The 14419-nt window shown below is 32.9% G+C and overlaps 1 protein-coding gene across 22 annotated transcripts in view; it reads left to right on the top strand.

Annotated features, from left to right (window-relative positions):
- ROBO2 (roundabout guidance receptor 2) overlaps window positions 1-14419 on the top strand; it is a 798986-nt gene that overhangs the window by 677785 nt on the left and 106782 nt on the right. For 17 of the 22 annotated variants that reach the window (XM_048214918.2, XM_044380689.3, XM_044380660.3 and 14 more), the window contains exon 7: window positions 8-19. The exons of the other annotated variants lie outside the window; for them this stretch is intronic. In XM_048214918.2, the coding sequence (XP_048070875.2) occupies window positions 8-19 (12 nt within the window). The remainder of the gene's footprint in view (window positions 1-7; window positions 20-14419) is intronic. 22 annotated transcript variants of the gene reach the window in all.

Raw genomic sequence — 14419 nt, 5'->3', positions numbered from 1 at the left:
TCTACAGCTCGCCCTGTTGGTAAGTAGCCATCCTTCTATCCATTTAGCATGGCTTTGTACAATGCTTCATAACTCATGCATAGTAGGATTTGATAGAATGAAATATGTTGATTCACCCATGTTAAAATATTACTTGTAGGTCTATCTTCTGTAAAAGTTGCTCCTGACCTATTCATCACTTTGATAAGCCATTTTGTAGTGACCTGTGGTATTAACAATGAACAGTTGATAATTTTCATGGAAAATAATATATGAGTGTTTAATACTTAAACTGCTAATTTTTCTTAAAGAGAAAAATATAACAATTCTTTTTTTCTGCATATGTAAAATAATCGTTTACTAGTTATGCTTGATATTCATTAAGATAAATGATTAGGAACTAAATTAAGAAGCTAGATTACTTGATGCACTTTTTTGATTTTAAACTGCTTCGAGTCCTTGCTTTGTAATGGCATTTTTAACTGCTGTATATTTATTGTCTGTTTGCCTATTTAAACAAAATTTGGTGGAATGCTTCAAGTTATTCTAAGTAGATGCTTACACTAAGAGGAAAAGAGAAGGATGAGTTGTGTTCTTTGGCATGAAAAGTTGGTGGTTTTAATATATCTCATCCTTCATTTGGCTTTACAAGATTGAAGTTAACAGTTTGCATTTGTAGTAATTTAAGTGGTAATTACTTGTAAACATTTGGAAAACGAGATCTTTTCAAATTCATTGATTTAATAACCTTTCTGTATCTCTTTTAAAGTTTAGCTTAACCAACCAACAAATGTGTTTAAATAAAACAAATCTTGGTAATTGTGTCATAAGTAAATATACAGATGGATGCATAAATAGATGGATGAATGGATGAATGAATGAATGAATTTACTTCTTTAACGTATCAAAAGATACTTTAATAAGTTATTTGATTTGACACAGCTTTATAAATGGTTCATCTAACTTCAAAAGCTTTCTTAATACACTGGTTTGACATTGACATTTGATATATTTGGTCCAAACACATAACATTTTTCTCCATTAGCTGAAACATTCACAAACTTATTGGTATGTAGTGTATTCTTGCATAGATAGCAAATATAGAAAATTGAGAACTTCGGTTTCCCAATCTGAGTTTCTGGTCTGCTATTTCTGAGCAGTAATTCCTTTTTTAGCTGTTTAATACCCCTGATCCTAGGTCACTTCGTCTATAAAACGGAGAGAGTAGTATTGACTTAGTAAAGCTATTGTAGGAAGGAAATAAGCCCAAGATTGATTATTTATGTGAAAACGCTTTGTATGTCAACATTGGTTAATATATTCCTAATTTCTGAGACATATGTTACTTCATATTTTTATATTTTTTAAAACACAGTTATGGCTTACAATTAATTTGAACATAAAATGCAGGCTTTTTTTTTTTACTTTAAACGCAATTATTAAATTGATCATGCTTTTTACAATTGGGTAGGTAGGAAGTTGAGGAATATGTTAAATTTTTAACCCTTATTTTTTAGTATTTGCATGAATTCTTATTAATGATAACTGACTATCTGTGGTATGATATCTAAAAGTAAGAAGTGAATGGGAAACAATAAGATAACTTTGCAAGTTAACAGAAAAAAATAACATTTAAATTGTAGATCTTTATATATAGAAACCTTATGCCAATAAACCATGACCACTTGATTTATATTATTTCACAAGTTCCCAGGACAGAAAACAATAAATTAATAATTTCTAATACATTTAAAACTCATACATAAAAAAAGATATACATTGATTAGAAAATATGATGTACAGGGAGCATTGAGATGTACTTGTCACCTACAAGGCATTTCAAACTTATTTCTGTTTTTATTCTTGTTTAAAATGATTTCTTAAATTCCCATTGGGCTGGAACTAAAGAACAGCTTCTTGACACATTGTATTTTATTCTGGGAAAGTCTGTCATTTCATAAATCTATCTCCAATGACTTATGACAATGTTCAGAAATATGAAGAACTATACTTTAAACTTGACAACTGCTATTAATTTTGGAAACTGAATGTTGGATATGCTTTTATTGGATCACCAAATGAGATGGATAATGAGGAAATTAGCTTGCTTTTTCTTTGCATAAAGTTTTCACATGAATTTTAATTCAGGAGCTATAGATATGCCAACCTTTTTTTTGTAAGGTCAGAAGGTACAAATAAAGTAAATCATAAATTAAGTAGTCAAATAATAGAAAACTTCATGTAGTTTTCTATTAATGTATATTAATATTTGTTAGTTGACTAAAACACAAGTTTTTCAACTCTGAAGCTCTTAGCAAAGTACATTAATATTTGTTAGTGGTTCGAAATGCAAGTTTTTCAACTTTGAAGCTCTTAGCAATAGCATAAAGGGTATTCCACAAAGCAGAAATCAGAGAAAGGGGAGAAAATCCAGCTTTGAAGTCCAATACAAATTGGGTGGAGAAATGTGTACCAAATATCTAAATTTAGAGAAAATTCAAAGGATAGTTTCTGTGTAGTTTTTGAAAGAAAATAAGAAATATATGCAAGTTCTAGAATACTTACAGATTCAGAAATCAATAATTACATTCCATACAGGATTTAAAAAAAAAATTTGCTAGTCTGTGTGGAAAGCCCATTTAGAAATCATTATAAACCCCCAAACTGGGAGTTTTGTCTAAATGGATAACTCTTATGACCTGCATTTGAATGAAAGAATTGGCAACTCTATGCAATTTGCAGTTGGAATAAACACCTTCTGGTCGGCTTTTGAGATTGTAGGAAAAACTCTGGACTTAGAGGATCCTCAGTGGGGGAAGTATCACTGAAAGCAGATAATCACAGACTTGCCAATGGAGAAAAGTATTCTCCAGATTTCACTCGCTCGTCGGCAAAGTCAACATTTCAGAAAGAGTCCTTTAATGCAGCTTCCATAATTTGCTGGTTACCACAAAATTGAGACAAATGCCACTTTGATTATTCAAAGCCTGCCAGCCCTTCTTGTGGCTTTGACTTTTTACTATTCCAAAGGCATTCTTTGTATGAGAAGCAAAAGTACATCCTAGGACAGAGTTAACTAAGAATGCCGAAATATTCATTTATCTGGAAAACTCTTCTGATAAATTCTGATAAGGGAACTGACAGAAGAAGATGGTCTAAATAGGAATAAATATCTTGCTTCCTATACCCATCTGTCTTATTTTCTCTTGGAAGCCTTTCCCAAGCTTAAAAATAAAAAAGAACATCTATTTTGGAGATGGGCAACACATTTTTTCCTAGCAGCAACTCAAAACATGATGAGTAATTTGGAAAAGAACTGTCAAATCTACCAGCTGTCTTGCTAGTGAAGCTGAGCCCTGCTCCGTTTTCCATCATGTATACCATATGCTGGCTGCTCACTGCCTCCAGTATGGATGCTAAAAGCTGTGTGCATCAGGTGAAACTTGTTTAAAATATCAAAAACAAACTGACAATACACAACTTTATGGAATCTTCTAAGTATTTCCTTATTTAGTGACTCAAAGGATGTTTCCTTTTGATGGAATACTATGATTGGCCACACAAGAGTTTGTTGGTATTGAGAAATATATATGTTTGAGGCAAAATGCACATTTTTGAATTATTATTTTAAAGAAGTAGCCACTGTCTAAACAAAAATCTGTAGGGACATTGTTTTTGTTTTGTTTTTTTCCAATCTTTTCACTACTTAAACACAAAAATTAAATATATCCTCATTTTAGAAAGTTCCGTTTAAGCTGAAATGTAGTTTTGTTTTAACATGCTTTAAAACACATTATTTTGGACCACCAAGCGGTCCAAAAGAAAGTGAGTATTTGAAAACTTCATTCAAGGCAAATTATAAAGCAGACATTACATAGAAAATAATGTAACTGATCTTTCTGACACCACCACCGTCCATCCCACCTTGAAATCTGGGACATTTTATGTGCTGTATATAATTTAATTTAATATTGGAAATATTCCAGGCTTTCTTTTTTTTAATCAGAAAACATGTAGGTATTATATATGAACCCTTTCATGTCAAGATCCACTTTTCTGCAAAAGGCGTCCTGAGTGTGTCTTGGAAGGAAACCTATACTTTTATTCCCTGCAGACTTTCTTCTTTGGACAAGCTGTTACCCCATGACCTGAGGTAATCATCTCCCTCCTACAAGCACTTAATGTTTCCAGCACCTGGAGCTAATTAGCTACCTTATGCAGAGTCCCATTTAATTTTTATTAAGCATCACGTTTTTCATTGCTCCATATGTCTTGATTAAATTGTAGGTTAAAAAAATGCATTCTGTTTTGTCTTGTACATTCCAACAGAGTTTCCATAATGTGAAACGTTTAAAATATCTTAAGCTAATGCTAATTCTTAAAGTGAAAAACAAGTGCTGGCTACTTCTCATGCTTGGCTGGTTTTAGTCACTGACTTAATTCTTTTGAAAGGGCCTGTGTGTTTGACAATGTCTGTTCGTTGACTCGAAAGTAGAGGACAGGGATAAAATTATTAAGTCATATTTTTTTTTCCCAAGCCTTGGTGAAAATCTTGGATTGTTTTAGTATTGGAATGGTACTGTAGTGAAGTCTGAGGTTTATGGAATATTTTTATCTTTGACTGACATTCCCTTTTATCATTTGAAGACCAATGTAATCCCTTCTTCTAGAACCTTGCTGGATTATATCTTGGTCCTGATCACCCTGTATCTAATATCCCCAGGACACAAGACCCTTGAATCTGCAGATTCATGCTTTAATTTACTCTATTTCAAGAGTGTTTTCTTCTCTTTTATCTTCGACTATTTTTTTTTCTGTCTCCCATGAGTTATGTTGGATTTCCTTTGTCTTTATTCCATATTTATTAAATCCTGTATAATCATTTAAAAGTCATCATTTTTATTTCATATTGTCTGATTTCTTAATGCTTATTTTATCTCCCTAACTTTTCCAATTGCAATTATCTTTATTTCTAAAATATATTTCTTAAAATATATTTTATTTATTTGATTTTATTTTCTCTTTTCATCATTTCCTTGCTAACCTTAAATATAATAGTCTTCACCTCCAGCTGCCTTTGAGCTCTTTTATCCCATTTTGAGGGTTTTTTATTTTTTCAATTTGATTCTTTTTGAAAAGAGAGGCCCAGTGGTATGTAATTTCATTTAGATTATGGGCAACTATTTAGTTTAAAGTATTTCTGTGTTTTCTTGGGTAATTCTTTGAAGATAAAGATTCTTTTTCTTTCTTTGACTAATTGATTATGTTCTTTCTGTCAATAATTAAACAATTAGTAAATGTGCAGCTTGTTTTATTTTATTTTACATAGATCCTGTTTTTAGACCCTATCCCATTATTAATCATTTATTTAACTGCTGAAGATTAGAGTTTGTGTGTTTGGAGAAGAGAAAATGGGATGTACCAGGGTCATTCAGAGCCTCTGTGTGGACATTATCTTGAATAGTTTATCAAAAAGTATTTTATTTTTTCTCCATATGCTAGTGACCCTGATGGTAAATAGCAGATCTCTTTAAGTTAGAAGCTCTCTGTAGTCCATATGAAATTCCCTCTTTGTCTTTCTTCATAATCCCTGCTTCATAATAAAGATGGTTTTAGATGTGTTAGTTTTCTGCTGCTGCATCACATATTACCGCACATTGAGCACCCTCATTAGCCCCCATTTATTAGGCCACAGTTCTATAGGTAAGAAGTCCAAACAGACTCATGTGAGTCCTTTGCTAAGCACTTCACAGGCCAAAACAAGGTTGTGATCAGGTTGAACTCTTTTCTGGAAACTCTCCAGAAGAATCCACTTCAAAATTCATTCAGTTTTGTTGGCAGAATTAAGTTCTTTGTGGCTATAGGATTAAAGTCCCCATGTCCTTGCTGGCTGCCAGCAATGCATCCCAGTTCACTTGCCAGCCTTTGCACATGGCCATCACAACCTTCAAATTCAGCAATGGTCTGTTGGATCTTCCATGTGCTTTGCTTTATAGCTCTCTGACTTTCCATTCTGCTATCAGCTAGAGAAAATTTCCTGATGGAAATGTCTCATCCACTTAGATTCGGCCCATCAGATTATTCTCTGTATCTTAAGGTCAACTGATTAGTAACCTTAATTACATGGGCAAAATTCCTTTTGTCATGAGATATAACATAATCATGGGAATATCTCCAGGAAGTGAAGGCTACGGAGGCCACCCAGCAATTTTGCCATTCACATTAGGCTTGGCTTTTCCTTTCTTTCAGCACCTTCTCCTCAACTTCTGCATTTTAACTGGTTTTCTACAAAGTCATATCTCATATTTCCCAAGTCTCCTTCTTGACTCTAAATGTTTTCTTCTTCTCATCAAAGAACTATGGGATGGGCTCTCACATTGTTGACAGATAATTTTTGTGAAATTGGTATTGATAGGGGATTGTGAATAGAGGCTAGTTGGTATTTACCATGCTTCCTCATTTTCTACAGACTTGACTATGTTTGGCAGGAGTTCTTTACCATTTGTGGTTTTGGGCTATGGTAGTTTATCTATATTATTAATTTCTCTTGTAATAAATAGAAGAAAGTGGAACAATAAGCCTTTACTCCATTATCTTAACCTAAGTATCAAAAATCTTAAATACTCATTAATTTTAGAGTTTATTAAAGTAAGAATACAATAAACCCTAAATATGTTAGCTTAGTAATTAAAATTAAAGTACTATAAATATTAAACATCAAAATAATATAAATATTCTGTACTGAAACAGTGTTGGCAGATTAGTATTAAGAGATTTTACTGGCTAGTGCCAGAAAGAAATAACAAGAATATTTTAATCACACCTTCTAAGAAAGTCAAAATTTTCATTTACATGTTATAATAATTTGTAATTTGACAAAGAGATATCATGATACATATATATGTGTGTGTGTATTTCTATGTACTCTAAAATAGATATTAGGATGTACATTACACCTAAAAATTATATGCATAATACTTGAATTATGACACTACTTATTTAAACATATTAAATGTCACTCAAGGGAATAGCTCATAATTAGATTCATTAAAAATACATAAGCTAACAAGTTAAATTAAATTTTGAGTTAAAATATATCTGAATGCCTTTTACAATCTCTTATGGCAAGCATTGCTTTCTAGATTTATTAGGGATATTATTTTCATCTGTCTTACAAAACTATTAACTCTTTGTTAGTAAATACATTGTTGTATTTATCTTTCTGCTGTCTCTAGGTCTAGCATAACACTTACATGTGGTAGGGGCAAGCCAAATGTTGGTGCAGTTAATTGATACACACATATGCATACATAGGTAATACTTGCCTAGAAAATGTTTATGCAAGCAGCTTTGAATAGTGCTGTAAAAAGATTAAGCAACATTAATGGTAGCAGGCCAATCGCATAGTCCCCATTCTGCTAGTAGGAGATAAAACACAACAAAAAGAAGGCACTAATGAGTTAGGATGGTGCCTTACTAAGCGTGTAATTAATGTTATTAAGAAACATTGCAGTTGCATATTAAAATTCCGTTAACTAAGCAGCCCTTCAGCATCAGTACATTTGTTTCTTGGTTGCAAGTTTTTTTTTTCCTTTTTTTTTTTTTTTTTCTGATTGGCATCTTCATGCAATCTTTCTCTAAAAAAAATGAGATAATGGGATGTGATCAGCCTTCGTGGTTTAGCTGGAGTGCTGACATGACAGTTCTGGCAAGTTGACAGGTTAAGTGAGTGAAAATGGATGTCTTGTCTCACCATTTACTTGAAGAATCTCCTCCACACCCCCATACTTACAGCCCCTTCTATCCGCAATGTGAAGTCTAGTTTCCCCAGCTTAGGATCTAGAGAGAATTTTTTTCACTACTCGTTAAACTATTCTCTTTCTGTTGGTGAAAAATGAGATCATTTAAAAATATAATGTAAATATTGCCTTCTTTACTAATTCATTAGCTTTTAAGTTAATAGTTTGTTTTTGTTTGTTTGTTTGTTTTTGTTTTTTGAGAATGAACAGTCCCATAGAGAAAACAAAATTTTATTTTGTTCTCAGTATTTTAGTCAGTTAGGAAAGCAAATAGAAAAGTAAAACTACTATTGATAATGGACAGAATAATATAGGAAAATGTGCTTGACAATTCAGAATTTGTTTAAAATTTTGTCAGATTTTTCTAGGCATTCTCAATTTATAACTTTTGTAGAATTCAGAAGGTCTATGAAATTTGCATGTTTAATCTCAAAATGATTTCCTGTAGTTACAGGATTTCCTATACTAACCTATAATCGAAATGAAATCTATTTTAGTAAACTAGTATATAATAAAGTTTAAAATATCTTAAACATATCCAACTTAGTTACTTTAAGAATTAACTATTATGTTTATTGCAGTGTAGAAATATTTAATACCATTAGAGGATTAAATTGGACTTGCTAAAGCCAATAAAGATTATTTACATGGAAAAAAATCATGGTTCCACCAACATAATCCTTCAGTTTAACAAACAGACTGATCTGGGTTGCCAAAGATGGTGATGCAGGCTGGTCGGGGTAATAGTTGTTGCAGTCTGAGAAACTCATAACTCTGTCATAATGCATTTTTCCTTCTGTGAAGAACAAATTCCCACTTTCCCTTCCTTACCTACTTAATTTCAAAGGAACAATTCAACCTCTCTCTCTCTCTCTCTCTCCCTCCCCCTTTCTGCCCTCCTTTCTCCATGCTTTCCCCAGTTGTTGGAGACAGACAGAGTCAAGTTATTGTCATAATGGTGGGACATCCTGTATTACAACCCTCATCATATTCCCCATGTTGTGTCATATTTGATTGTTTCCATATGAGTTTCCTCTATAGCCAGTGAGTTCCAGAGAACAGAGATCCTAGTACCCTCAGACCCTGGCGCAAAATAAAACCAGTAAATGTTTTGGTAAAATAATTAAGTAGTATTATGGGTCAAAGTGCCAACCAATATTTGAATTCATTTCTAGCATAAATTTTATTACTGTGATGTGTTATCTTTAAAAAACAATTGAGACCAAATACAAATGGCTATGTGCATATAGCTGTTCATTATAACATTGTTTTTTATATGCTTGCCTATAAAATCCAGAAATTCAAGATATTTTGAACCAAATGAATTTACTCTTTCAAAGGCATTCTGTGCTCTCTAGAGAGTCATAGAATTATTTCATTTTGATATTTGCACTGTTCCTTTTCAGGGAGGAGTATATTATGTGTGAATATAAATTTTGAAAAATGATTTTCACCGTGATTATCAACTATGCATACTTGGGTGTGTGTGTGTAACACTTACTACTAAAACTCAGTACTTTTGATGCTCCTTGGAATTGCTTTCTGTATATGTCAATTTAGAAGGCCACTTATATTATTTAATAGTCACACTGTATAATGCATTTGACTAACTCCATGGCTTAATTTAACCTTCAGATTTTGAATAACTATGTGTTACTTTTTGAGTTCTAGCTATTAGATGAACCCTCAAAAAGTAGTCTTCCCACAATTAATGAATTCCAAAAAAGTAGTTCTAAAATAGCTGCATAACTGCAACATATCTTTATTCACACAAGATTAAATAAAATTTGTATATGTGAGATGTTTCATAGGTAGAGTAGAATGCGAAGTCTAAATACATGAAGAATATAAGAATTGTGATTCTTTGTAGCCATTCTATTGGCCTTGAACATTTACTTTACTTTTCATATTTAGGAAAGCAGTATGCCATTTAGTATGTTTACTTTTTCATACTGACATTAAGGAAGCAAATATATAGATAAATTTATATGTATTTATATTTATAAAGAGATATTAGATTATTGAAGAAGCATATAGATAGATAATTACTAGAGTATTATTGAAAGAAAAGGTATATAGATTTTGGAATTTTACCATGGAATTTTTAATATTAGCTAGAAGTAAGGTACTGGCTAAGAAAGAAGACATAGCACTTATCTAGAAGAGTTATTGCCGTGGACTCAGTAAGGAAGAGGTTAACTGGAAAGGTAGGTAATTTAGCAATTTGATTATTTGTATTCCTTGAAAATAATGACAAATGAATAAAATGTGATTAAACAGACTTTATAAAAGTGATTATTTTAAATCCTATATCCCTAAATTATGTTTTCCATTATAAATGCCCTGCTTCCTCTGAGATGAATTATGTGTTAATAAGCTTTAAATGAAATATTTTATGACATTATGCATTTCCAATATTATTAACAGAAATTCTTTTGAAGTCAAATGAAGTGTTAAATAGTAAAAATTAAATAGAATTAAGTAAGTTGAAGAAACAATCACTTATCAATTAGAAGTTAGTCTGTTCTGATGATAAACTAAGTAACATCTCTTATTCCCACTCTATATTGCATTTTAATGAAATGACTTCTCACTGTTTATTGTTGGTGGGGGTAAGCCTATTAACTAAGCCTTTTCAGGAAAATCTAGAATTAGTTGCGTTACATAATTCCTCTATTTTTCTGTATTATTGTTGTTACTCTGGGATGGTGGCTACTCATTTGTGGTCTTTGTGTCATAAGTTTCCAATATGGTACAGGGTCATTCTCTACAGAAGGACATATCAGAATCAGTTGGGAGATTATTTTCAAACAACATATTTTGTTTGGTATCTCTCCACCCAAATTACTACAAAAGTGAGTCACTGGCTCTGGTGAGAATGTGTCCTATCCTTCCAGTATGATAAAATGGAAAAAAAACAAAAACAAAAACCATTGAGTATTTGCTTTAGAGCAAGAACTTTTTTTTTTTTTTTTAATTTCCTATTTCAAGACATTCATTTAGCATTCACTATTTGGGGCTTTTTCAGGCCAAATAAAGATTCCATTTCAATGCAACATGGTAGCCCCCCATTCCAGTAAGAGGTTACAACTGAACTGAGGAAATAAGACACCTTAGCAAGGGGAAGAATAAAGACAAAAGGCAATGCAAGCAAGAGCAGGTACTTTAAAGTGGAAAGAACACAAGACAAGTACAACATAGAGTGTGCTCGGGTTAATCACTGTCAACAAGTTGGATCAAAGAATAATAGATAATGAGATGGGTGAACCGTGGGAACAAGCCAACACATGTGTGAGTGTTCAAAAGTAGACTCTTCTGCTGAAATACCAGAGCTGGTCTGGAGACGAGTGTCAGGATGGTAAAATCTCAGGCCGGGAAACGGAAGCTGGAATGCTACACTGAGGGGAACAATTTGCAAGCATTGCAAGGGCAAGCTATAGAAAAAGCAGTGTAGGTTTTTGAATAAAGAATGACTTGAAATTAGTATACTTGAGAAAGGTTGTACTTTTCAGTAGTACAGAAAGAGCACGATTGTAGGTTTTATGCTACTTTAATAATCAAAGCAATTACTCAGGAAAAACATAATGTTATGATTTTAACATCCTTATACCATATCAGAAATCATAGCGTATAATTCTTACCCTTCTGTGTGGTACTAGAGTCAGATCATGGTTTGAAGTCAACTGAATTAATCTAAAAGCTCAGTGTTTAAGAGGTCCAACTATGGCATTAGATGGACCATAAGTCAAACCTGACCTCCGACCTAGTGCTTTAATCTTTAAAAACCTGTGTGCTCTTTATAAGATTTAGTTTGATGATCTTCATATCATAGTGGTAGTAGTTAACACATAGGGTTCTTTGAGTATTAAGTGAGATAATGCCTGTGAATGGTTTAACACACTGCCTGGCATTTAATGAACACTCAATTAGTGTTAATTATTGCCCTTGTATTAAGCAATTTGTGACTCAGCAAATCTTTAACACAAGTATATGATAAATAAGTGTGCTTTTCAAATATGCTTATAGAATATGTTAGAATTTAACAAGCAAAAATATTAAATAGCAAAAAAAATATTTTCTACTTGCTTAAGATACAAACAAAATGTTTATTATTGCAGAATAAAAAGCTTACTCACTCAGGCGAATATTATACCCAAAGCAAGATCTGCTGAGTGTGCCTATAACCATGCTGTCACATGGTAATATATGCAACTGCTGTATGACTGTCTCCATGCTCATGCCTGCCATAGAAAGTCATATTTTCCTGTAAAAACAACTCAGAACATGATGTGATTAACCTTTAGGTCTCCCCATCCCCTCATCTCCAAGCCCACCTCACGCATGGCCTATGCTTCCTACTCATGTTCAGCCATCTGATTTCCATAACACCCACTCACTTCCACCAGCGGGCATTAGCATAACAGAGCTGTAGCCTGACTTTGATTGAAGCCAGCTTGGGCTGAATGCAGTATCAAAGCATAATTTAGCAGAAATCAAATCTAATTTACCGTGCATTGTATTTAAATTCTCAAAAATGCCGTTTCAAGTGAACAATACCAGACCTCTAATCTCAATTGACCTTTTTATATTTGGGTCTACTTTCCTGGAAATCACACAACATGCTCTCCTTTAAAGCTATTGTTTTTAACTTGTAAGTATCCATCGAACACTGAAGTGTACCGCTGTTTTCTTCATCTCATTTCCTGTGGTAGCTGTAACAATAAGGTATAATCACTTAACAGATTAAGCAACTATGTTATTATATCACAACTACAAAAGATGTGTCTACCGCTTTTGGATTTTAGAGAGGATATAAATATGTATTTTATAGTCTTCTTTCTTAGAAATATGTAAGAGAATTGCCGTTTCTATAACTAGCATATTCTTCTGGAGTTTATAACTCGACCTCTTTAATGCACATTGGGTTTAAATGTGTGTTTGGAATTGTCATCTTGAGGACCCAATCATGTTTTTTTTTTATGTTTAATGAGAGCCATCATAGAAAATCCATTTTATGTAGAGCACACTTTGTAATACCTTGCTGTATTGATAAAATGCCACCTCTCAGCCTACTCCCTCCCATCAGTGCCATCAGCCAAGTACTGTCTTTTCAAACCATTTTCACTGCCACCTGGCAGAAATACTGAAAATGGGAAATGTTAGCAGAAGAATTATTGATGCAGTTTTTCATTTTAAAACCTCAAAAATAAATTCTTTCAGCTGATAGCCCTTCACAGGAGATTGCAATATAGATCTTGAGCAGAGGGAGTCTACAGAAGTAAAAGTGATTGATGCAATTTGTTTTGGTGGTCCAACTTTAAGTGACAATAGGAAAGGATGTACATTTTCAGACACTTAAATACTCTTAATTTTTTTTGCTTAGCTTTAATATCTGTATTTTGTTTGTTTGTTTAACTTTAAAAATGATAAGGTAAGTCCAGTTCCAGTGAGAGCATTGTGGCTTAAGTTCTGATGACTAGAAACTATTTGGGTACTTTAGAAATAGAATGTATTTATAGTAACTTGGAATAAAAGTACAATATAAATAAAAATCACATGAAAGAATACTTCACAGTATGAATAATGCAAATACTGATACTATTTTGTTAGGGGTATTTAAAAAAATTCAGTATTGGATAAAAACTCAAAAATTTGATGATTTCCTGGTCTTCTTAGGTCATATCATTACTAGTAAATGTTACATTGTAACATTACAGAATTTCTTTGTCCTTTAAGAGTTCTTAAGGTGCTACTATGACTAACAAGTCTCAACTGGATTTTCTGCCCCAACTTGCTAAGATTTTCCAGCCTCGCATCTCTCCTTTCTCTTCTACAAAAAGCATTCTTTCTAAAACATCAATTTTGTTACATCTTTCTTGCGTAAACGTCTTCGAACAGATTTCCATAGCTTCCAGGGCAAAATTTAAGCTCTTTTAGCATATATTATCTGGCCCTAATTTTATCACTTCTGCGTGTATGATTTTATTCTTAAGACCATTTACACTCCCCTAACATATCCAGCTCTTCATGTCTCTGCCTTATGTCTACTTCTCTCTTTCCAAGTGACCTTACTCCTCTTCATCCAGTGAACTCCTACTTGTGCTTCGAAACCAACTCAACCATAGCCCTCTCTGGCATCTTGCCTCTTCTTTCTTCATCACCTGGTCTATTTGCTGCTCTACCAACCTTTCTCACCCAGTGCCCTCTGCTTTTTGTATTATTATACAAATCATACTCTGCTCCATTTGTGTTTGTTTACCTATTTACTTGGAAGTATCTGCCAATTTTTTATTTGGCTTTCCATTTCCTGTACCAAACAGAATGTCTCATAATTTGCAGTCAATCAGTGCATTTTGAATGAATAAATGAATGAATCATATCTTTTCAGAAAAGTGGAGAGTTAGTTGTGGTCATTTGCCAGTCCTTTTGGGGGGGGCGGCTATGTTTTTGCAGCTGGTTAAAATTGTAGGATCTAGATTCCAAAAGCATTTTGCAAAATCACTTATCTACTAAAAAGTTCTTAAAAGCTTGAAAAATTAAATACAAGGAAGTATGTGATTATAATTAAAGTATAGATGTTAATTTTACTGAAGTAGATGGGTAGACAGATACAGAGTGAGCATAATATACTTAAGACTATA

This window comes from Ursus arctos, unplaced genomic scaffold, assembly GCF_023065955.2.
Source record: "Ursus arctos isolate Adak ecotype North America unplaced genomic scaffold, UrsArc2.0 scaffold_4, whole genome shotgun sequence".
In the NCBI taxonomy this organism is placed as follows: Eukaryota; Metazoa; Chordata; class Mammalia; order Carnivora; family Ursidae; genus Ursus; species Ursus arctos.
Note: the sequence above shows the minus strand (reverse complement) of the source record. Positions and strands in the feature narration are given on the sequence as shown.